Raw genomic sequence first — 25087 nt, 5'->3', positions numbered from 1 at the left:
GAGAGGGTGCAAGTTCCAGACCAGGGCTCCCAGGGACCCTGCATGGAGAAGTACCCTGGGAGCCAGTGATGCTGGTCTGCAATGGGGACAGTGCCCTCACACCGGGTGACACTATAAAGCCCTGCAATAACAGACAAGACAGCAGTGGGGCTCTACCTGGAAGGCACCCCCCCAGCCTGGACCATCACAAGCCAAACATACAGGCAGCACAACCTCCCTTGTGCCCCTCCTTCCCTGTAGGAGAAGGGATTAGACATATCTTCCCTTCTGCAACCCCTCCCTGGACCAAGCTGTTTCCAGCAGTCTTTGAAAATGCACGGGAGGAAGAGTTCTGCAGGGTGGTGAGAAACAAGAGAGCCAGGATGCTCGCACAGCAGTAGGACCAGCCCCACAGCCTGCAAAAGGGCTTTAGCGGTGCATTTTGCTGATGCCTTTCCAGATGTCTGCTGAAAATAAGAAGGGTCAGACTCTCCCCGGCGTACATGGTGGAGCTGCATTGGCCTTCCTGGAGCTACCCCAGCTGACACCAGCAAAGGCTGCCTTATAATCCTCCCATCTCTCCACAACCATCTGAAAAATCTCGCCTAAATGTTTCATCCTCAGCTGAGAAATGATTTGACACACAGGCCTCTGGCTTCCAACCTAAGCAAAGCTGCCCAAATATAAAAAGAAAACATAATGCACAGTGATCAGAGATCTCCACAGGAAAAACATTAGCCTCGTGGAAAAGCATATTGTTCCTAATACAGAATTTATCAGGCTGACGTATAGATTTTCCTCCACAAAATATGAAACCTGGATCTGAAAGGCTATTAACTCTGAAGAGATCCATTAAAGACGCCTGTCTGCAAATGGTATTTAAAAGTATTGCATCATCCTAGGTATTGTCATGCTCTTTGGCTATGACTCAACTGCAGGTCACATAGTTAAAACTGCCTCCAAACCCTAAAATTCTTGACGTAAAGAAAATAATAATAATGTTCACCAGCCTAGAACATGGACTTTTCTATCAGCTCCAACTGAAGCCCATAAATATTAATGCATCCATAATTAGCCTTTTTAAATAATGCATCCAAAATTAAACATCAACGCAGTAATAAATCAGTCAGGGCTCTTTGTTGTAGGTTTGTTTGGGGGGAAGGAGGGGATGGTGTTTTTTTTTCCCTCCTGTGTCAGGCACATAAAATAAAATGCCAATTCCCTCACCACCTCTTCCTGCTGGACCAAAATGCTGGAGCCCCGATTGGACTGAATCTGATGCCATTTGTACTTAAAAGTCTTCTTTCTTTCATTTAGAAAAATAAAAGTCACATCTGCTTTTTGATTTGCAAAATAATGACATGCAGCCAGCGCGAGCCAAAGCTGAGCTAATGTTATTGAAACCACACGACGTGAAGGGAGACAAAGCTCATCTCAGAGTCAAGGTGAGGGAGAAAGTCAAGTTTGCAAACTTTCTCCTCCGTCGCTGGCACAGCACTCCCAGGAGCTGAGAACTGCTCCCTGTGCAGAGTGGGCAGGGCAGAAATCCCTGTGATGTACAAGGTTTGCAGGGGCTCTCCTCTGATGCATCCCCCTTGGAGCTCACTGCAGGTACCCAGCCGGGGCACCCGCATCTCACCTGCTTTTCCCTGATCAACGTGGAAAACCCAAATGGGCTTTGGAGGAGCAACCTGCAGCAGAGCCTCCCAAGCCAGGCTAGACACTTTGCAAAAAGCCATCCAAAAGAGATCACTCTGCATTTGCTTATCTATAATTACTGATCAGCCGGAGGCCACCATCCATGGGAGGTTTCTGGCAGGGTAATGAAATCGCTTGCATTCTTGAGCTCCGAATTCTTTGCCCAAACACACCCCAGCATCTCCTCCGAGATGTTCCCACAGCAGAGCCATCTCCCCACCACTCAAGCACACGGTCCACAGCTCCTCATCAGGAGCTCGCTGTTAGAGGCTTTAGGCACCCTGCTTAGACAGCACATCAATAATCCACACCTCCTCTATTTTATCACATGCATATATCAAACTGCCTAAAAACCCGTATGTGGAGTAGATTTCACGGCAGCCTGACAAGAAAGCAAATTCACAATTACTTCCAGTTAGGAAATTCTTGGGTAAATGCCCCAGGACATGCAGCATGTTCCATCTCATGTTGCTGTAACTTTCCAGCTCACTCTCCAGCAAGCCTGGGAAGCAGGTACAGTCGCAGGAAAACACAGGCTTCTCCTTTTGCATCGCCAAGTCACTCCTATTAACTGTTTCCAGGAATAACAAGATGCTTGGCATTTTCAGTCACATGGATTGCTACAGTCTGCAATGCAGTAAACTCGCTTTTTCTTCCAAAGCTTTGCCAAACCTAAAGCCCTGTTTTTAAGTGAGGTTCTGCCCTGATGCTACACATTCCCACACGCCCAAACCAACTGTGGGTACTCTGGTCAGCTGTCCCAGTTTACAAGAGCAAAAGGAGGTTTTTCACTGCAAACACCACTGTACTCAACTGCCCTTTCCTCTTGCAAGATCAGCACCCACAAAGCTGAGATCTCTCTCCCAGTCTCACATTATCCCACCAATCTGTTCCCAGAGCATGCTCGCAAAGCGCAGGCCACTTACGACTGATGGACGCTGCAGTTGTAGAAAACAAAATCCACAGAGGCAAACTTCTTCCCCGTCTCCTTCGATTTCAGGTAGAGCTTCACCACTCGCTTGTCCCCTGGGAGAGACCCAGGCAGAAAAAGGCATCAGAAAGGACATAGTGCACAGCCCAGCATTCAGCCCAAGGCTTGTGATGGGCTGGAGGGAGCTTGGCATGACCACTCAGCCCAGTTAACTAACAAAATCCCCCAAATTTGGCAATAAAAAGAGTGTTCACCCGCCCCCACTCAGCCACCAAACAGGCCAGCAGAGCCCAAGTACAGCTCTGAGCCCCTCCAGTTAACTGAAATCTGCTGGCATGGAGGCAGGTGCCTTGGGTTGTACCGGTGGTACTGAAGGGGAGCTTAACAGTTCTGGGGTCAGCAGAATGTCCTAGAGCCCACGGCCACCTACAGGATATCTGCCCAGGAATGGCCCATAGGTGGGAACAAGGGTAGGGTGCCCAGGACTGGCACGCAGACAACTACAGTGTCAGCAAGTAGCTGTGCTCATGGCTTGGAGGAGACCAAGGACCAGTCGCCCATGAGCAGCAATGTCCTTCTCCTACACCCCGAGAACCCAACTCGGGTCCTGCTCAGGGGCCAGTGAGTGCTGTCACAGGAGGACTCTCCTCCTCTGGATCTGCCTGTAGGGCAACAAGTGGGACAAGGTTTGTCTCGGGGTTTCTTCCCGCCCCGAGGCACAAGCTCACCTCGGCCCCTGGTGATGGGGATGACGTCCTTGGCAGAGGGAGAGCTGCAGTAAATCTTCCCATCTTCAATGCGGCTCTCGGACTCGGTGAAGTCTTCGAAGGAGCAGTTGACTCCCGCTGAGAGGTCTGGGACGTTCCAGGCCTGCAGGACCAGCTGGGGAAGAGAGGCAAGAGCATCAACACAGAAAACTAGCAAAAAAGACTCCTCTGTGTCGGCTATGTGTAAGTCCAGCCAGCAGAAAAGACCAGGGGTGCAATCCCTCCTCTGCCACCCACACGTGGTGAGGAGACCTGCTCCAGGCTTTTGCAAGTGAGCTCCATCCATGGACCTCCCTGCTCAAGCAAGGAGCGCAGATTTAAATGGGTTAAAAGACAGAATGACTCACAGCCTCCCATCCTCTGCCCTCACCATACCATAAGCCGTTACACCTCACCTCTCTACAGAGACAAAGCACAGCGTTGGGGCTAGAGTGTTTCGCGGAAAGGCATCCACTCCGGCAGAGCTGAGGAGGGGAGGAATCCACCTATTCCTTCGCAAAGTCATTCCCAGGGTCAGCACTTCTCACTTTACAAAACGCTTGCCTTATTTCTAATTTGAATTTTTCACAGCTTCCAGCCATTAGTTCTTGTTATGCCTTTCCTTGATAGATTAAAAAGCCCTTTAGTCCCTGATATTTGCTCCTTGTAAAGGCACTTATACTCTGTAATCAAGTCACCTCTTAATCTTCTTTTTGATAAGCTAAGCAGATTGAGCTCTGGAAGTCTCTCACTGCAAGGCATTTTCTCCAGCCTTCAACTCATTTACATGATGTTTATGGGAGGTTTTCGGCCTCTCCCTTTAAAAGCTGGACTCCAGCCCGAGCGCAGCATCCCCATGTCAACGACACCAGATCTCTGCACAGCATCCTGCCATCGGTCAGGGAGATAACCACACGAGAGGTGAAAACACTGCCCAGCTCCTGGCTTCGCCCAAGGAGCATCAAGAGCCCCACAGTGAGGGCTCAGCCCCAGCACCACTTTCGAGGATGCTGGGCGAATGCCCGTCTTCTCCCTCCATGTCTAACTTTAGACTTGGCAATATCAAACCCCAATTTCCCTGCTAGACCAGCACCACTCAAACCCAACTGCTCTGAAGGAAATCTCACCCCGTGCCACCCCCTCAGTCCCAGCGGGTCCCATCTGCAGCCATCTCGCATTTATCTCCACGTTACCAATGAATGTTAGCCCCTGCAGAAGCACTTTCCAAACTGTTTCCATCCGGTGACAATTCCCGTCTGACAAGGACTTTTTGAGATCTGTCACAGAGCCAGTTCTTAATCCACTTAACATGTGCTTTATCAATATTGTATAATGCTAATTTTTCATCAGAACGTTGTGTTGTACCAAGTCAAATGCCTTGTAGAAGCCTAAAGACATCACATCCCCGCAGTCCCTCTTCTAATTCAAGTCATAATTTCATCGAAAAACAAAATGTGGTTTGTTTGACATAAAACCATGTTGACTGGCATTAATTATATTCCCATCCTTAAATCTTTATCAGTTGAATCCTGCACCAGTTTTTTTCCTTCAGTTTTTCTAAACCTGACGTCAAACTGAGAAGCCTCTGACCATTTGGTCCTTTCTGCATCTGGGCAAAAAAACAAGCACCTTTCCTGTTTCCGGGGCTTTTCTCAACATTCATTTATTTATCACAAAGTCATATCATTACAAATAGCCGCAGGCCACGGAACTCCTTGGCCAATTCTTTTAGGACTCCTGAGTGCCAGATATCCAGACATGGCAGTTTTCAAAACTTTATTGCTAGTATATGCTGTTTCGTATTCTCTTCACAGTGCTAATGGCCTGGAAAATACTTCAGGGAAGTCCATCATCCTTTCTGTCTGCACAGAGAGAGCAGCGAGTTGTGCATCGAAGTCTCATCCCAAAATATCTACTGCAGGCCAGGGTCAGAGACAGGCTATTGAGCTAGATAGATCGCTGGCCTATGAATGGCATCTCTGATGTTGGTGTTTGTATTATGGAGAAGTATTTATTGCTCGGTTATGTCTGTTCTGAATAATCATCAACTGGTTTATTATCTCCATCAATAGGCCAGCCCTAGTCAATGCCCTGCACTTCGCTATGTTTTATTTGTCTCGGATCTCTCTTCCCCTTTCTCCCCCTTTGTCATATACTCATTACTTATTTTTAATAGCCACATTCGCAGCCGTTGCCTCCAGAGGGTCAGGAGGTGGCTGGCAGGGGTCCACAGGCAGCAGAGGTGCCTTACCGGGACCTCCGACATGGTGACCGAGATGTTCTTCGGCTGGACGGTGAGCTGGACGCACTGCCGCAGGTCGGAGGCGAAGCGCTGGGGCTCGTCCGCCCGCTCACACCGGTCCTTGCGCGAGCATCTGGAGGGGGATGAAACCACCACGGTGAGGAGGAGAATCCCCCAGGGTCCTGCGTGGCTCTGGGCTGACGCCATGGCAAACAGACCCTTTGGCATGGAGGTGATGCCCAGCTAGGGACCTCGGATGCCTGAGGCCCCGTATGGGAGCTCTGCTTTCCCGTGGTGTCAGCACTGGGGACTTCTGGGGTCTTTTATGTTCAGCTTTTCTTATTGGCACAAGGATGCAGAACCCGGGAGCCTGTGGGCAGGATTAAAGGGGCCCTGCCGGTGGCTGCGCCACACATGGGTGCTCGTGAGCACTGCCCGGGTACCGTGGGAAGGGATGACAGACCCCTTGCACCACTCCATCCCCTCCGCGGTTCAGAACTGAAGTCCAGGAGATCTATCCCTAAGGAGACCAGCGGTGGGGACGGACATGGTTTGCAAACCATGGTTTGCTGGCGTGGCTCTGGGGCCGAGCCTGCAGTACTTACATGTTGTGGAGGACACACCAGCCGCAGTGGGGGTCCCGGGAGCCCAGGCACAGCTCACAGCTCTCGTACTGCTCGCAGCTCTCCACCGGCACCCGTGTCACCTGTGGGGAACAGGCAGGGAGTGAAGGGGGACAGGCCGTGTGTTTCTCTGCTGTGTCCATGCCTAGACTCCACCAGAGATGGGACTCACGCTGGCCCACGGCTCCCGCCCCGTTAGAGAGGAGGCAGCAGCAGGGAGCAGGCTGAGCCCCCACAATCACCCACTTCTCTCCCGGGAAGCACATTTGCAGGCAACATTTCCACCCCAGGGAGGCTTTTACCCCAATCAAGCTCCTTCCACCATTACATCTTTGCGGGGTTGCAGGAGCAGGCTGTGCCGGCTCAGCCCCGCGCTGGCCAGGCACCCCACAGCTGCTGCAGCCCTGCTCTGGAAGGGTTACCAGTCCTTTATTAATTGCTCCTCCAGATTTGATTAAAATCCCCTCATTCTCCTAGCCCTCCGAGCTCTGTTACAACTGTTCATTTAATTACTTTCCACCAGCACTCTGATAACACCAAGCTGTAGTAGGGAAGAGAGCGGGTTTTATTAAGGAGAGGGGAGGAGAAGAGGGGGGACGGGGAGGGGGTGCAGGGAGCTGCCTGCTCGCCTGCTGCGAGGAGCCGGTAGCACCGAGCAGCTGCCCACACCTGCCGCACTCGTGCCTCAGTTTCCCCACTGCTCCCATAGGGCAGGACTTGCTCGTTAATTAAAATTTGCAAACTTCTCTATCAAAGGCTAAACCCGGGGTGCTCTCCCTCCTCCCAGCCCAGCAGGGCATGGGCTCAGCGTGATGCCTACAGGGCTGGGATAAGGCTGGCTAAACAGTACCCTTCGGTTTGCATACCGATGAGGATACCTGTAGCGTTCCCATTTGTTTGTCCCTAACATTGCTTCAGGCAGGCGGTGGTGAGGGGGCCGGCAGCAGGTCCCCCCCAGGCAGAGCCCGCGCAGGCATGTGCCAGCTCCCAGCAACCGTGGTGGTCCCTGAGGAGATCCCCAGTCCGGGTCAGCATAACCGCCCCCCCGGCATCCACATCTCCAACACCTCCCCCACAGAGCAGAGGCTTAGCTGAGCCAGGGCTGGGACAGAAACACAGCCAGCGACAGAAACACGGCCCAGGACAGCTGCACGGACGAGCCCCAACGCAGTTTCTGCCTCGCCTGGAAAGCTGCAGATTTCCTGCAGGGGAGCAGAAACCAGAGACAGGCACTGGGAGGAGGCGGGAAAGGGTTCTGCTGTCCCCACGGGGCTGTCTAGACAAACGCACGGCCCTACTCCAGCATCCTTCCCCCTCCCAAGCCCCCGGGCTGGCAGCCAGGAGACCTGTTATGCTCCGAGCTCTGCTGCGGTCCCGCTCACAGACACCTCTGCTGGGCAGAGAAGCGGAGATGCTGCAAGATACAGGCACACCATGTCCCAGCACGGCCACCCCGTGTCACCCCACTGGGCATGGCATGCATCCCCGCTGACAGGGATCCAAAAAGTGCCACCACCATGGCGTGAACCTGCTTTACCTGCTCCAGTGAAGGCCGTGGATGGATGAACTTGCACCAACAAGCTCACGCACAGGTCGGGGATCATGCAGACACTCACAAAGCCAACCAAACCTTCCTATCGTGAGCCCCGATCGCACTGCCAGGACGGCAGCACTGGATACGGATCAGGTCTGTGCCTCCGGTTGGCTCAGCGTGAGCAGAGGCAGGGACCAAGGGGTACATGCCAGGGCCTGGGGACACACCAGCCCCATGTCCCCTCCACCCCAAGATGCAAAAGCAGCCACCCCAGAGGAGAAAAACCCATTTGGAGCAAGGACCTTCTGCTACCCTGCAAAAACCCTGCTCAGGAGGAGATGGCCAGAACAGGGAGGAGGTTTATGGCCAGCCCCTGGCAGCAAGGAAGGGTCAGGAAGCCCTTGGTCCCCGGGGACCATGGGGATTTCAAGCAGCTGCTGCTAACAATTAATGCCTGGGGCACGGCCCCAGCGAGGAGAGGAGCAGCAGGGCCAGAGTCAGTGCCTCGGGGCAGTGTTTTTGCAGAGAGAAGGGAGGAGCTGCCTCCCTGCCCTGGGACAGGAGTCCCCAGGCAGCCCTGACCCCAGGAAACAAAGGCCAGACCCCACCGGGGAGACACCCGAAAGGTTTCCCAGCACATGGGACCGCAGGCTGGGGCAGCAATGTGGGCTGCCGAGTCAGGAGAGCAGAGGGGCTGCCGTCCCCTCCCCTTACCTGTTTCTCGGTCATGGCGTAGATGTGCTGGCGGTCAGGACTCAGCACCAGGTCTCGCAGGATGGAGCTGCCCTCATGGGCCACGACGTTCTCATACTGCAGCGCTTGGTGCTTCCTCTCGGCCGGCAAGTCCACCAGGATCTGCAGGGAGAGCAAGGAGGGATGAGCAAAGTCCCACGTGCACCTCAGCCCCCACCCAGGGAGTGGGATGGGGAATGTGCCGCGTTAGGGATGCCGCCCCTCCGTCCCATACCGGCGTGGCCACGCCACAGCCACTGCAGCACATCAAAGTAGCAGCTGCTCTGCAAACATCCCGACCCTTTCCAGAAGGCCAAACTGCAACGTTTTCTTCCCTTTTTTGCATTTGTACCATGTTAATGCTGATGGTGTTCACCTCTCTCCAGGGAGGGAAGCCACATCCGTGATTCTCACGCTGCACCCCTCTACGTGCTGCCCTGCTTCCCCCACTGCTACTCAGCCCCAAAGCCCCTCCAACTTGCAGCACGGCACAGACGAGCCCCCAGCTTGCAGCAAAGCATCAAACCCCATCTTGCCGCAGCAGTACTGAAAGCAGCTTCCACACCGCACAGCACCAAGCCTCGGCCGGGCGGGATGCTGCAGCTCATGCAGGCAGGGCTCACATCTCCCCATCCATCAGAGAAAATGCTTGGGCTCGTGACCAGGGAAGTCAAGAGGGTCTCAAGGAAGCTGGGGGTCAACAGAGGTTCAGAAAGCGCCTTTGTTCCCTGAGCAGGAACGTGGCAAAGGCTTTAATCCCCTTACAGCTCACTATTATGTTAAAGCTCTTCCTAAGTACACTGGTTTCTGGCTGTACCAGCAATAACCACATCAGGAGGCACCACGGGGCTGGAGGCACCCACCAAGCAGGGGCTAAACTCAGCTGTGCTACTTGCCATAACCTGATTGCCACCTCCATGAGCAAGAGATGCTTCCTGCTAATGCTATCACTTGCGATACCCCCAGACTCGGGCAGTCCCCCAGCACAGGGCAGCCTCAAGGGAGGGTGCTGGAGAAATGGCTCAGTGGGTCTGGTCTGCTCCCATGGGATGGGATGGGATGGGATGGGATGGGGGTCACGCCAGCAATGCATCCTGCAAAAAACCCAGCGGCAGGTGGAGAAGCAGCGTGCCCAGCGAGACGGAGCAAACGGTGCCCAGGATCGGCTCCACGCTGCTGCCAGCACATGTAGGGAGCCAGTCCAGCACCCCCAGCCACAGGACTCAGGATCCCCCCCACTGCACGGGGCCAAATCCACTGCTTTGAAGCACCCCCAAAAATGCATCCCACAGCCCTGCCCTGATCATCGCACCCACTCCTATGGCCCAGCACAGCCATGCCCAAGCCCTTGTGCCCCCCACAGCAGCTGCCCCAGCATCCCGGCCACCTCGTCGCCCTCCTGCAATAAATCGCCACTGGCATTTGCATAGTTCCCAATCAGGAAGATACGGACTGGGAAAGCAGGATCCCGGTGTGCAGCTGATTAGCATGGAAATGTATGCGGCTCACAAACAAACTGGGGCCCGTTTAATTAGAGCGGCGCCTTTGATTCACCGCCAGCCTCCTGCATGCACCAGCCCCGGATTATTTTTAGGCAGTTTTACAAAACAAATGTATTTAATTAAGAAAGAGACCCCTGAGCAACCAGAGAGCGTGAGTCCTGCACAGCAGTGAGCAAAGGGGCCGCCCTCTCCCCAGGGGTACATGGCAACTGGGCATGCAGGGCCAGGGTAACTCTTGGGAGCCCACGACACAGCCAAAACCCCCCCATACGTCCTGCCACAGGACTGAAGAGCCTTTGCCATAACCCAAACTGGTCCTGGTACTTACCTGCCTTCTCAGCATCCTCCGCCAGACCCCTACACAGGCTGTGTGCCCCATCACCCCCACCCTGGGTACCACTGTGTGCCGGGGAACCCAGAGATGCTGAAAGCTCGTCCTAAAGCCTCTGCCTGCCCTTTTCGGGGGGGTCTTTCTGCCCAGGTCCAGGACCACATTTGCTCCTACTCCAAACATCAGAGGAGGTCAAGCCCCAGACACCGGTGGTACAGGGCCACATGGCAGCCCCTGCCCTGCGGTACCCCTTGCTCAGTGGTACCCAGCATCACCCCCAGAGCCCCACCCTGCCTCCTCGCATCCCCTTGTGGGTCACTCCCCTCCTGGCTCTCAGCTTCTCCCCTACAAAGTCCTGTCCAAGCCAGCTCTCCAGAGGAGGGTAAAGGGGAGCATCGCCCCTCCCCAGCAAGGCACCGTCTTTCCCCTCACTACGGCAACGTGACAAACGCACCTTTCCAACCCTTTTATGGGCCGCAGTTGCGGCACAGAAGAATCGATATAGTTTTACCCTGGTTCTAAAATAGATCTATGGCTGGATGTCGCGCTGGCAGTAATTTTTAACTAGCGGGGTAATTTCCCCATTACATTATTGCACTGCACAGTGCTGGGAAAGAGAAAGAGATGTATTAAAAAAAACAACAGACGTGAAGCACTTCCAGTTAATTTGAGGCTCCAGGAAGAACCTAAAAATATTCTCAGTAGTCAAACGTGGCTGAAGCCCAGCCTGCCACGTGTCAGGGTGCTCTGCTGGGGGGGCACGGGGCCACCCCAGGCATGCACATGTGGGAACCCTTCTCTCTGGCACCTCTCCTCCCGCTAAGGATGCTCTATAAGCGGGTCTGGGATTCAGGAAAATGAAATTTGGAAGACCTGCCAATCAAGTTGTTTTCTGGTTGGCCAAAAGGTGGGGCACGGAGGGGGTTTCTGAGTTAGCTCGTAGTAGGTGAACCCATCCTGCCACTCCTCCCCACCACAAGGAGATCACCAGCAGGTAGACCCCAACGTCATCCCATGCCAGGAGGACCCGACTGCCCACAGTGCCCGCTGCCGTAGGGGCAGAGGTGGGAACCCGGCATCAGGGCCCTTCTAGCTGGATTAGCCCAACGGGAACCTACCCATCCTGGCTGGCGGGAAAGGGACGGGCTCTTTGCACCATAACACGGCGGAGAAGCACACGGGATGCACGAGGTGCTTCCCATCTCTTAGAGACTCTAGGAGGGACCACTTTCCCCCCTCTCCCCACACCCGCAGGGTAGCTGGGAGCAGGGGAAGGAGGAAAGGATGCGGTTTAATCAGAGCAGCCCCCTCGGAAACACGCTCCTTCCTGCCTACCCTGCCTGCCTTCCCACCCGGGGGAAAAGACATTTACCAAAAATAAATAAATAAATAAACCTATTAACCTTTCTCCTCATCCTGACGCTGATATAATTACCCAATACTAATAATTACTCACACTAATTTCTCACTCAGGATTCCTGCCCTCACTCTTGCCTGCCTCGGGCTGGCTTCAGGCAGCGGCTCGGCAGCGCTGCCTCCTGCGAGGGGCTGGCAGGAGCCCCGGGGGTGGCTGGACCCTGGGATCTTGCCAAGGCGGAGAAGCAGGAGCGAGGGGCAGCTTGTTGGGCTGCTGCCTCGTTAAGTAAATGGAGGAGACCAGAGGCAAGAAATTACAAGCTCCCTGCTGGGGTGAATCATCTCAAAGCAAGCCCAGAGGCTGCTGTGCCAGAAACCCATGCACACGCCCCCCCCACCCAAGCGAGGAGCCCACCCCATGGGGCGAGCACCCAGCACAGCTTCACTCTGAAGAGGGGAGGGTTTAAGACCTGGTCCCCCAGAAGCCGAGCGGGCTAGTGGAGGCAGCAGAAGGCCAGGAGATGCAAAGGCATCTCACCTCACCAAGAGGTCCCTCACCTCCTAGGTCAGCCATGGAGAACCCCGGCAAAGGAACGATGAGGGAAAGGACGGCGTGCAGCGCTTCAACCCCCGGGCACCTCGGTGTAATGAGCGATGGTGCACAGCACGCCCCGGCTGGGCAGAGGCAAAATCCTCCCCCAGGAGGCCCGGAGAGGGTTCCTCGAGGGTAGCCTTGTCTTGGCTGGAGAAGGGAGTTGCCATCCCATACAGGTTTTGGAGGAGAGCACATTGCCTTGCTAAGAAGCATGCAGTGGTGCGGGGTCACAGCCAGACAACGGCACCAGCCGGTCCTGCTGCTGCCTCGAGCCCGATGCTCCCTCCAAAGCTCGGCTCTCCTTCACAAACCATGATGCTGGAGCATCTAGAAGCTTCTGCAGGGCCTGGGCCCCACCACAGCCAGTGCTAGCGAAAAGCCACTGCCCTGAGGAGCTCTACAAGACAAGGCTGGGACCTAAAACCCATATGAAAGGCAAGGGGAAGCGAAAGCACCAGGAGGGCAGAGACAACACATCAGAGGAGAGACGGCTCCTTCCATTGCAGCACGCTTGCTCCCCTTGGCAAGACACCCTCCAGGCTTGTCCAGGTGAGGAGGCACCTCCCCACTGCCATAACCGCTGCCCGACTCTCGCTCGCCAAAATGCCAAGGGGAAAACCTCGCAACGTCCTTACAGCCACCAGCAACGGGCACAAGGCAGAGAGGAGCATCTCCCCAGGGCCGCCTTTTGGAAAGACGGGCAATGACAGGAACGAAGGGCAGCAGCCGTGACCTGGCAGCCACCCAGCGCTGGCAGCAGGTCCAGAGGAGGACGGCGGTGGAGGACGCGGCTTTACAGCTCAGCCTGGGCCAGGGACGCCAGGCGGAGAGGGAGGAAGCACAGCCGGAGAGGGAAGGCAGCTGCAGACATGCCAAGGCTGCTTTTGGATTTAACACACGCCGGCAGGAGCCTGGCTGGGGTCCGAGGGGTGCTGGGGTGTGCCACCGCCTCCCCACGGGACCACAACCATGTGCTTGGGGGCACACGTGGAGGGTCCCCAAGGAACCCAGTCTCACCGCAGGGGACACCCCTCAAGCCCACCACCAGGAAGAAAGGACTCTTCACCACCCCACAGCTAGTCCCTCTCCCTCCCCAGCCCTCCATCTCACCCCCTCCAGGCTCTCAAGCCCCCATCCTGGGTCCCAAGCAGTCCCCCGCAGACCCCTCCTCCGGGCAGGAGAAGTGCTCAGCCAGGCTTTGTACTCTTATCTGTACAGGGCTGTGATTAATTCACAGTGGCTGGCAGCAGCTACAAGAGGAGGGTGCTTTTGCCCGCCTGCCACACTTCAAAGGCAGGGACTTATCTGCCTGAAACACACTCCGCAGCCTTTTCACGGGGACCCTTTCCAGTTCCACGGGGCTCGCGCAGCACTGACGGGCAACACGAAAGAAAGGCTTATTTACAGGAGTGCATTTCAAAGCCTCCCCGCTTCCCTCTCAACACTCGCTGGGGGAAGCGGAGAGTCCCCCAGCCCCAGCAATGTCCATCGGGGACAGAGACTGAGCAGGGGGGGGACAAGACAGGGCTGTGAGGAGAGGATGCTGGATCGAGGTCCCTGTCCCACCTTTGCCTGTGTCCTGGTCCCCTCCTGCCCCATACTCTTGCTGGTGAGCAGCTCTGCAGCACATCGCTAAGATGGGAGGAGGAAGAAGCTTTGACACGTGCAGAGGGCAGGACCCAGCCCTGGGACCAAAACCTTCCCCTCCCCATGCCACTGGTGCCCACATCTTAGGCACCACCAAAGCCCCGGGCTCCTGTACCCAAACCAGTGGGTGCGCATCCCCGCTCCGTGGGAGCGGGGCCATGCTAACACCCCCAGCATTCTGCTTTGATTTTGGCACCGTCCACCCAAAGGGCACAGGACAGAGCAAATAAAACCAGGAGAGGAGCAGGTCTTGGCAGAGCTGACCCCCCCCAAACCACGATGCCACCTCCTGGAGGCAATAGAGGACCCGTGCAGCCCAGCCACCCCGGGGCGGAGGTGGCAGCTGCCTGGTGGTGTCACACAACACTGCGCAGACAAGCCTACAGCCAGAAAGGGAGGACCCTGTGTCCAGCCAGGGGGGCTGGCTGGGGACAGCGACCTCCCTGGGGTGCCAGCCTGCATGGCCCCTCCTGGCACGTAGCTTGGGCTCACCCCGAGGCAGCAGGCGGCGTGGGGACAGGGACATTGGCTGCCCCTCCACATGCCTCCCCCAGCCAGCCATCCCCTGGGGACCAGCAGCGCCAGCAGCTGCTGCCCGCATGCCCCTCTCCGGTTTCCAAAGGAGGGTGAGGGGTTTAAAATGAGGTTCCCAGATCAGCTGCTCCGGGGGGACACGCATTCCTCTCCCCTCCCACCCCCACCCAGGAAGGTGCAGGGGCTGCCCAGAGAAATGCGGGGCCTGTAGCAGCTGCAGGGCCACGGCACCGTCTGTCCCGGGGGGGCACAGCTGGTGGGGACGGGGGGCTGGGTACTGCGGGAGAGGGGGACACCGGCATGCCGGGGGACAAGAGCGGGGAGGCGGCCAGGAGAAGGCGGTGGCTCCTGCTCCCTCCCACCGTATGGCAGGTTACCAGACTTCGGCATCCTGGGTGATGAGGATTCGCCTTTGGTTTTGCTCAGGCATCAGGAAAATTGCCACCAGGAGACCCCGAGCCACGCTTTACCAGGGCTCACCGTACAGCTGCTCTGTGCCGCCGGCCAGGAGCCGCGCACCCAGCCGGAAGGGTACGGGCAGCTGGCAGCAGGGGCACAGGCAGAGCTTTGGGGAGGCATCTCCCAGGGGCTCGCACCCGGGACCGGGGACAGGATGGCCCTGCAGAAACATCCCAGCTATGCGGGGCGGGCTGGCTGCCAGCACCCCGGCTACCTCCGCTCCCCTGGCCGGCCACCCTCCCTGCCGGCCCCGCCAGCTGCCCGTGCAGGAATGCACCAGCCGGCAGCGGATCAGACACAGGCCTCCTCCCAGATGGGCAGGCAGCTGCCTGCTGCTCGAACCCAGCACGCCAGGGCCCTGCAGAGGTGTCTGCTGTCCTCCCGGCCTCCTCCGTGGGGAGGAGGTTTTGCCAGCCCCTCACACAGGGCTGGGATGATGCTGCCTCGTCACTAACCCACCAAGGGAAAGGGGTGAGCTGAGCTGCCTATTTCCACTCAGTGAAACCTATTCGCTTGATAAAGATGAATACAAGCAAGACTTTTGTGCTGGGCCTGACATCACCCCGAGCTGAAGAATATTGGGACTTCAATTATATCAGTATAATAAAGCAAAAAACAAGGAGATACTTAATCTAAACCAATGCTCATAACAGCAACAAATACCAGTGACTCGCCGACACTGACAGATATGACACCGGTTCATATAACTGGTTTCGAAGTGCACATTATTGCAGGTGCGACATCCCCAGGCGGTATCCCGAGCTTGGCCATGTGGTCTGAGGACAGACACGCTCGCCGCACCTCTCCAGGCAGGTGGGGTGGGAACTGCGTGAAGGCACTGGGGTTTGCCATAGGAGATTGGGGAGAGGGGGAGGCAGGGGGGTGACCCTGCCCAGCAGGATGCCAAAACACAGCACCACCTTCCCCAAAACTCCTCAACCGCCTTCTTCTTTCACTCAAACTCATTTCCTTCTTTTCCTCTTGTTTAGCCACCCACACGAGCAGCATTCCCCCACACCAAGCAGGCTCGGCAGAGCTGGCCAGACCAGCACCAGCCCACGTGGTGCAGCACGGCACGGCATGGCACGGCACGGCACGGCACTGACTGGCCCCACACCCACCATCTGCAAACCTTCCCAAAACCTGCCCTGACCAGGTCTGCCCACATTGCTCCATGAACAGGACAGGGAAGTACAGCCCAACACACCATTCCAGCAATTTTGACAGAACTAAAACACTGTCAGAAAAATCTCTACAATCTTTCTGCACCAAAACCTAACTGCTGGAAAGAGGAAGCGAGTGCCAGAGCACCGCACAGGAGCAGCACCTTCACCAAAGTCAAACCCGGGTGCAGGAGGGACTGACAGAGACAATGAATAAGGGAAGGGAATTACAAGCACCACCCCAGTTGGGAGCCACACGGCATGGGACAGGTAAAGGCACTTGCCCTGCTCCCCTCCCCAGCAAAGCCCCAGGTCCCGTCCCTGTCCCCCCTAAGCTGCTCCGGCAGTCTCGAGCCATTGATTTACCAGCTTTGCCCTTCAAAACTCTCCTGGCTCAGCGCCCGGTTCGTATCGTCTAGTCACTCAGGAGCAAAATATCTCTATTATTATTGCAATTATTTCCCAATCAGCATCGCTCAGGGCTGAGGCGGTCACAGGGGGGGCCCCCGACAAGCAAATCGATGGGCAGCCTCTGCCCTGGGGGCTGCCGGGGACCGGGCGGGAGGCACTGGCAGCTGCGGAGCAGCATGGGGAAGGGCGGGCAGAGGACGGGGGACCCCAGGGACCCCTCCATGTAATGCCGTGGACCAGCAGGATGGCAGTCCTTGGTCTTTGCTGACCCTCAGCCAAGCAACGGCGAGGCAAAATAACCTGTGCATGGAGCGTGCGTGCAGCCACTGACCCCACACGCTCTGGATGCAATGCAAGGGCTTTACCTCGAAGACGCTTCACGGCTGAAGAGAACCAACTGGAGCTCCAGGGCACCCCCGGGGGCAGCACAGCAGCCACTGGAGCATCAGTTCCCCAGGGAGGGAGCGATAGAGCATCCCAAAACTACCCCTCCAGCGGCATGCTGCCTGCACCCAGCTGTGCCCTCTCCAGCGTAAATGCACAGTGAAACCCCAGCACTGCACCTCACCGCAGACACGTCCCTCTCGAGGGAGGGGAACGCAGGCAGGTAAGTGGGTCCTGCTGTTTCTCAAGCGACAAGAAGAGAGGAGGGAGCTGCAGAGGTAGGAGAGCCCAATAATGGATGGCGAAGGAATTTTAGCCCTGCAAAAGAGAAAGTAAGGGCAGAAAAAGCACACAGCAAAATGGGATGGGAGCTTTTCACTGCGTCCCACTTTTCCCTTCTGTGTAGAAAAAGCCCTGGGTGACAGGAGTGAAGGGCAGAGCGTGTCACAGAAATACAGGAATTTTTTTTTCTGCCATTTAATAATTACCGTAGGCATCCCAAGCGTCCCAGCAGGCCCCGGGTGTACTGAAGCCATGGCAATGTGTCACCCCCCCAGCTCCCACAGGACTCGGACTGCATGTGACCAGCCTAGGGCGAGTTAATACCTAAATGTCCCAGAGAAGTCCCTGGGAAGAAAGCTCTCGCCTGAGGGACTTAATACTCAGCTTTCCAAACAAAAGCCATCCCTTCACTGCCAAGGCACCGGCTCCTCCAAGGAGACCACATCCTTCTGTTCCATGGGGACCAGCCCGGACCCTTGGCTACCAGTCTCCTGCAATGCACAGCCCACCACCCTGGCTGGCAAGCAGAACAGACCCAGAGCAGCCATCCCCAGCCTCTCCACAGCTTAGAAGCTGCTATTTCTCCTGCAAATCCAAAGCACCACTTATTTTCCTCCTAACAATGCTCAGCTCAACAGGGCAGCACAAGCCCCCCTTCCCAAGCCTTGCCACGCAACCAGACCAAGATAATCCCAGCACGAATACCGAGGGCTTGTTCCACCACCCTCACCCTTCTGGCAGCTTGGGACATGCCTACAGCCAGGGGCTCACACCCCCGCTGCCTGCCAGCAGCGATGGGGATGCTCCCCTTTCCAGGTCTCTCTCAGGGTATCCCAAAAGGCAGGGAGGAGGCAGTGAGGCTCTGCCAGGGATGCGGTGGGGAGGAAGGACAGGCTCCCAGGGCTGCAACACAGCTGGAGATCAGCTGGATCCTTCCTCCCCCCTCGGCTCCAGGAAAATAGCTGTTTCCTTCCTGGTCCCTAGAACAACGCAGCAGCAAGAGAGGAGCTGCCTGAGGACAAGGCAGGGGCCATCGGTCTCGCAAGCAGAGGAACCAGCAGCAGGAGAAGCCCATGCAGGGGAGGCTGCAGAGGGACAGACTCCAAAGGGGGATCTGCTTCAGGGTACTCCCCGCGGTCAGGTCCCCTCCCACCCCAGCAGCTTCACAGGCAGACTCAGCACCAGCCAAGCCCCCATTTCGGTGGGGCTGTCTGTGCAGGGCACCATGGCTTGCATCTGGATTTATCCATCCATCAGAATCTAAAGCCTTCTGCAACCCCATCTCAGCAGCTCCCCATTCATTCAGCTCCAGTCACATAAATGTACCAGCCGTTATTTCCACGGTGTGCAAGCCGAAAGCCATTTGCTGCAACAATACACTGCAGCAAGGGGGATATTATAGGAACTAAATCCGCTGCCCATTCACCTCCACCCAGGGAGAAGGACAACACTGACTGCACGGGGGGACTCAGCTTCACCCCTTTAACACCGGCTTTGATCCCTTCCTACCGATCAGGCCTCTTGTTACTGCAGCTCTGGGCTGTCCTGGTGTTTTATCTCCATGGACAAATCACACCAGACTGCCCAGGAGAAGCTGATAAGCAATAAATGATCACGGTCTAAATATCGCAGGGCACAGCAACAACATTAAATATTAACACCCAGCACAGGCAGCAGGACTGGACATGCAGAATCTCTTACAAATTCAATGACAAAATCATGCATCACATGATGTACTTCATGGGAACGTAACCCATGGCATCAGGAGGAGGCAGAAAGTTACAGCCATGCTTTTTTTTTTTTCTTTTTAGATCAACATCTCCACTATTGACACACCACGATCAAAACTCCAGGTTCTGCCTTTCCTCCCAAAACAGTCCCTGCTCCACACATAAGCACCTCCAAGATTAGAGACAAAATCTTCCGCTGTTCCATGCCTGGTGTTCCCAGTGATAACAGCCAGCTAAGCCTGGCTTCGGGCTGAGTGTACCAGAGAGTGCCTGCAAATATTTTGCTTCAAATACACTCAGACCCTCTTGCTCACTCCACCTTGAGCTCTTGACTTGTTTGCTAAATTCCCTGCTCTCACCTTTGTTTGCATTTTAAGGCTTTGTTCCCACACCCTAAACCTCTGGCGCTCCTACAGCATCTCCAACCCCAAGAGCCACATCCTTGGCTACACTACACCCTTCTCCGTGGCTCCGTAAGGCCAGGGGAAAGCTATGGGGCCATGGCTCCCCACCATGCAGAGCTTGGAGCAATGAAAACCACTTCTCTGCAGTGGGCTCTCTGTTCAAAAACAGGATGAAAATTAGGCTCTTCAGTCTGCAGATAGGAGCAATTTCGAAGGAGAGATTGAGAAGATTTCAATATAGAGATTGCTTTCCCTAAGGATGCTGCTTGAGATATTTAAGAGCTCAGGTTTTACACGGTATGGATTTCCTCTGGCACCGATGCACAACTCCCTGCCCTGCTTCTCCAGGCAGCAATCCCTTCTTCAGGCTGTCAGGGAACGGCAGGTCCCGTTGGCTAACGCAGAGCCCATCGGTGACCGCAGGGCTCACCCGGGAGGTAAACCAGGGTGCAAGGGGGCTGGAGCCCACCCTGAGCTTTCCAGGTGCAACAGCACTCGGCCACAAACCGTTATAAACTCAGCTAACTTCTTACTAAAATACTCCTGGGGATGGGGGCTGCTCTCTGAAAGCCTGGCTCTTGCTAAGACCAGACCAGAGCACACGCCGCATTCAAAACCAAGTTCTCAGAAGATCTTTGAGGAACACCTACCACCCTCCCCACCATTCCCACCACTGCCAGGGGACCTCAAGCAGAGCTGCCACCTGCCACGACTTGCCAGCACCGTGGCCAAGGAGCTGCTCCCAGCTGGGGATGCAGGTTGGCACCCGGCAAGAGACAGGCAAGCACCAAGCACGGCCGGACCTTGCTGGGCTGATGCTGGAGAGAGCGGAGATGGGGATAGGCAGACAGCCCCTGGATAAACAGCTTTATCCCAAGATGCAACCCTGTCAGGCACCCATTGCGTGCCTGAATATCTGTAGAGGGAGGCCAAGGGGTGGGAAATGATGTTAATTAAAGTTTTAATTACTGTAACCAAATGAGTAGTATAATTACTTTATTCTCACAGAGACTTCAAACTGATTAAGGACCACGTGCGCAATCTTCGGGTTGATGTGGTTTTTAATTAAACGTGCCGTCAAAGACGGTGAGAGGGGCGGGCAGGACGATGGCTCAGCCCTGCCTGCTCCTGCCTGGACCCTTGGGAGACCTCACGCAAGGAAGGAGCCCAGGCTGGCAGAGACACGAAGGTCAAGAGCAGCAACTAGTGCAAAAGGCCAAAAAGAGCTGCTTTGGGAAGACCAAAGCCAGCAGGATGCACACAGGTGTCTCGAAGGAGAAGCTCTTCTCCTGTACGTCGGCCCTCAGCTTCACATACCTCCAAAACATCTACCTTTACAAACATCTCCAAAACAACCCCACACGGGCCCCGAAAATATTAATGAACTGGTGCTGCCAACTGGAGGGAATGATTAAAAAACAATTTTGCAAAGGTATCCTTTTCAAATAATAATAACACTAAAAGACAAAGCAGTAGAAATTAAATTCCCAGTCCCCTACCTCAAATAAATAGTATCAGAATTTGAAATGAGACATAATTACCCCAGCAAGGTTAAAGCCGCTAATGCACACGGAATACAGAATCACCATCCATCATAATCATATCTCATATCGCAGCCATTATTTATAATTAGGAGTCACGGTTTAAAAAACACATAAAGACGCCCATGCAATGCAGTAATTCTTCTGTTATTGCTCCTGGAGGGCCAATCCTGCTCCGATTTGTGGAGCCCAGGATCAAGCAAAAGTAATTCCCCAAAACCCCCGAAAAGTCATCCCCAGAAAGCATCTCACCTTCCTAAGCGCTGGGCTGGTGTCAGTAGGACACAGCTGGGCTGCACTGGATCCCTCCCAGCCATTTCAAACCCAAACAGGCTCACAAGGCATCCAGATAGTCCTTCTCCCTTAACTAAACTGAATTTATTTTTTTTTCCCCCAAATGCCAAAGCAGGAAGAGCAGAGCTGAGCAGACACCAGAGCCGCAAGCTGGCTCAGCAATGCAGTGGCATGCAGGCGATGGCAGGCCTAGTGGGCTTTGCCCAGGCTTTCTCACCTGCCGGGTGTTTTTTTTACCTATTTTTAAAACCACAGAACGAGTTATAGCAAAAGCTGGGGAAACCAAAAGCTAAACCCAAAGCTGCCCTCCTTTGAAACATGCGCTTTGCAGGCTGCCCCAGTGAAATATTAACAAGCTCCAAGCAAAGCAGGAGAAAATTACCCTAAATATATTCTGGGAAGTCCGCAGACGGTGGTGCCTGGCTCTCGAGGTACCTACCTCCAAATCCTTTCTCCTCCCAGCAATAGCAGCAGCAAGTCTGCAGCCCCATGGGGACATACAGTAGCTCTATCACACGCAAGCACTGAAGCCAGAGCAAAGCCCTTGCGCAGAAAAGCACAAACACTGGGACATGGTGGGGTGCACAACTGGTTCAGAGCCCCAGAAGTCTGGGAGAGACGGTTTTGCACCCTTCGGTGGCAAATTCGAAAGCAACAGCGGTTGAAGAGGGTGTCCTGGGGACACAGAGCCGTGATGGCAGAGGCTACAGCAAAAGCCCTGGGATGAAACCACGGAAAGGACAGACACACACATGCACAGGCGTGTGTAAATCTAAGCTATGGTGTTTTCGGAGATGGAAAAGCAAGCTGGGATAAGGACAAGGGAGAGCTGAGGCACGGCCAGAGATGCACGGGTCCCCAGCAGAAGCAGCCCCGAGAAGGAGCTAAGCCCCACCACTGGCTGCAAGCAGCCCAAGCGAAACAGCTGAAGCCGGCTTGCCCCACCAGTCTCATGACTCTTACTCAAAAGCAGAGCTGCACTTTCTCAGAAGTTTCATTAAGCTGTAAAACAAGAAAAAAATAACAAGGAGAAAAAAAAAAATAAAACCAAGAAAACCCAGCTCGCAGACGCACATACAAACACACGCTCTCCAGAACCCTGGAAACACGTTTCTAATGAAGGTTGCTGCAAACACAGCGAAACACCAGCCGGAGTTTCCAGCCAGGGTCCCCTTACCAGAGGTGCCACGCTCCTGCAGCACGAGAGGGGAACAGGGAGTAGCTGGCAGTGGGGCACATCCAGAGAGAGGGGCTCTGTGCAGCGCAGCACCATGCCGCTGCCACCACAGCAGGTGGGGGGGATGACCCTTTTTGGGGTTCAGGCACCATGCCCACCCAGCCGTCAGCTCTCCGGGGCAGGCTGTCTTCTCACATGGTAGGTACCAGCCTATATGCCCCATCATGAATGATCACTCTGACCTCTGGAGCTGCATGCACGGGACGTGGGTCATCTCTTGGGCTCGCCCTGAGCATTTTCCAGCTCCTCCTCTATTTCAGACAGCCAGCGTGCTGCCCAACATGCCAAGGATCAGGCCAGTCTTGCAGGATCGGGTAAGTTTGGGGAAGACGACCTCGGGATGCCGGAGAGGGGACGCACCCCATGGGACTATGGAGGTGGAGTAGTGCAAAGCCAAAGGGGACTGGGTCATCCCCCCACAGCCAGTGCCTCCCCAGGCCCTAAAATGGCCATCAGCACCTCGCTGGGCTCTGGCTGCCATCCTTCAGCCATCTCAGCCCCAATGGCACACACCAGAAGGACTTCTAACATCAATGGCGGCAAGCTTACTGCAATCAAAAGCAGCAGAGAGAGGAGGAGGTGCTTTGCAGGATCGGGCAGAGGATCACTATTTGCCCTTCCAAGTGCTGAAAACTAATCCCCCCTTCCCCCTTTTTATCCCATTGAAAACTTGACAGAACCTCCTAGCGCTTTGCAGTTGAAATTGGCAGGTCTTAAATTAATTGACTGCAATTTTACACAACAACATGTTTAGCTGCGAGCTGGCCCGCGGCCCGTTTGGCTCGCCACCGCTCCCCAGACACTTTTCAAGCAACCTCCAAAACTTCATAACACATCTAAGGCGAGGCGAGCAGGCTGCCAACGTGACCTGCTCCCTGCCAAAAACCAGCCCTGCCTCCCTGCACCCCCGCCCCGACCCTGCTCCAGCTCCTCCGGTGTTTTCCCCCACTCTCGTTAATGGCTTGTTAAATTATTCTCATCGTCTCCGAGGATTTTTGCTCCTCCAAATGGCGAGGAGCACGGGGCGGGCTGGGTTACGGGCCCGCTGCTTTGCCATGGAAACGGCAGCAATGGGACCGATGAGCACAACAGGGGTGAAAAAAGTCAGGGTTTTTTTCTTTTATTTCGATCCATCCTGACACATTCCTGCTCTCCTTCCGCTTAATACCCCGAAGGACGAAGCCCAAAGCAAAAGACGACGACGCAGCGGCAGGTCTGCAACGTCCCCATCCGGGGCTGGCTGCTTGGGGTAATGCAAAAACACACAACCCCAGCACCCAGGAATGAGACGGCGCCTGCAACCCACCTCCGACCCACCCAAAAACCAACCACCCTCTTCTTAGGAGAGGGTCTGAGCTGGCATCGCCGCTCGCACGGAGCCTGCCTGCAACACAGCCCCCAAAACGTGGGGCTGGTCCCGCCTGGTCCCGGCTCGAGGTCTCCCAGCCTCGCCGCGAGCTCCCGCGAGATGCTGCCGCCACCTCGGCCAAGCGCGAGCCCCAGCGATGAGTCAGCCCCGGCTCCCAGCCCTAATCTAATCCCGTCCCCAGCGCCGGGCGGCCTTCCAGGGCATGTCCGCAACATGAAAGGCGCGCTCTCGCCGCTCTGCCGGGTCGAGAGCCGGAGAAGGAGAGGGGAGGATTGCTCCGGCTCTGCCTAGGACTTGGGTCGAGCAGCTGATGCTCTGCGAAAGCCAAACTGGGGGTGGGTTGTTTGTGTGATTTCATTGCTTGAACAAACAGAAACATCCTGTATGTGATTAAGAGCCTTTATGAAAAACACACCAGCGCTCAGCCCCGCAGCTGGGGCCAAAGGTACGGTTGCGGCTGGAAGGCGGTGCGCAGCAGGGCTCGGCCGCGCTGGGGTGAGCGCAGCTCCCAGGCAGATTCACGCAGCCGCAGCATCCCAGGGATGTTTCAGACCACGCACGGAGACAGACACCCCCCTAGGAAACCACCTCCCACGTAAAATGTCATTTTTTTCATGCCAGCCTCCCCAAGCCCTCACTTGCCCTAGGGAGCAAGAGGCATAGCAGGGTTACCAACAGCCCACGAGCTGCAGACGATGGCTGCACAGGGAGCGGCAGCCAAGGCACTAACATGACTCTGAAGCATTAATTTTTTCCTTTATCACCTTCTGCCCCAGGATATCAAAGTACTCCACGCATGCCTATAGCTTGCTCCTCCTTTTGGCTGCGGGCATCGCCATCCACAGATGGCAGAGAGAAGAAACAGGCGGTGCAGGCAGGAGAAGTGAACTGACCACAGTCCACCCCCGTCCACCCTCCCCCCCGAAAAAGGGAGGACTCCAGCTCCTGCCAAAAACCAGGACTTGCCTGGACTTGTGCGGCCGTCACCTCCGCAGCCCCTGCCCTCCACTCCAGCAGAGCTGCCTCTGGGGAGCCACGCCAGGAAAACACATGCTTTTGTTTAAGGAGCACAGGCTGAGGGGGACAAAAAAAGCACTTAAACGTTACACACACACCCCCCAAAAAAAAGAAAATTGAAGTTTTGAAGTTGTTTCTCTTTGGCAAGGTTCAAAATAGGGCAAGGTTTTTGTTTTTACTGGGAAGCTTTAAAAAAAAAAAAAAATGTACTCCATCCAAACCATCCTTGAAACATTCTTGACATTTATTACCATAAACTTTTCCTCCAATTAATTGCTTCTATACGACTATCATTTTCCTGATGAAAAACATCACCAGAAACTTGCAAGCCATTAAAAACCCGCTC

At 55.3% G+C, this 25087-nt stretch overlaps 1 protein-coding gene across 4 annotated transcripts in view; it reads right to left on the bottom strand.

Annotated features, from left to right (window-relative positions):
• PLXNA1 (plexin A1) overlaps positions 1–25087 on the bottom strand; it is a 125948-nt gene that overhangs the window by 63903 nt on the left and 36958 nt on the right. For all 4 annotated transcript variants that reach the window (XM_052777117.1, XM_052777116.1, XM_052777120.1 and 1 more), the window contains exons 4-8: positions 8468–8608; positions 6202–6302; positions 5606–5729; positions 3337–3490; positions 2604–2703 (exon numbers count right to left, since the gene is read on the bottom strand). In XM_052777117.1, coding sequence (XP_052633077.1) covers positions 2604–2703; positions 3337–3490; positions 5606–5729; positions 6202–6302; positions 8468–8608 — 620 coding nt within the window. The remainder of the gene's footprint in view (positions 1–2603; positions 2704–3336; positions 3491–5605; positions 5730–6201; positions 6303–8467; positions 8609–25087) is intronic.

This window comes from Harpia harpyja, chromosome Z (genome assembly GCF_026419915.1).
Source record: "Harpia harpyja isolate bHarHar1 chromosome Z, bHarHar1 primary haplotype, whole genome shotgun sequence".
In the NCBI taxonomy this organism is placed as follows: domain Eukaryota; kingdom Metazoa; phylum Chordata; class Aves; order Accipitriformes; family Accipitridae; genus Harpia; species Harpia harpyja.
This window is presented reverse-complemented; position numbering and strand designations above follow the sequence as displayed.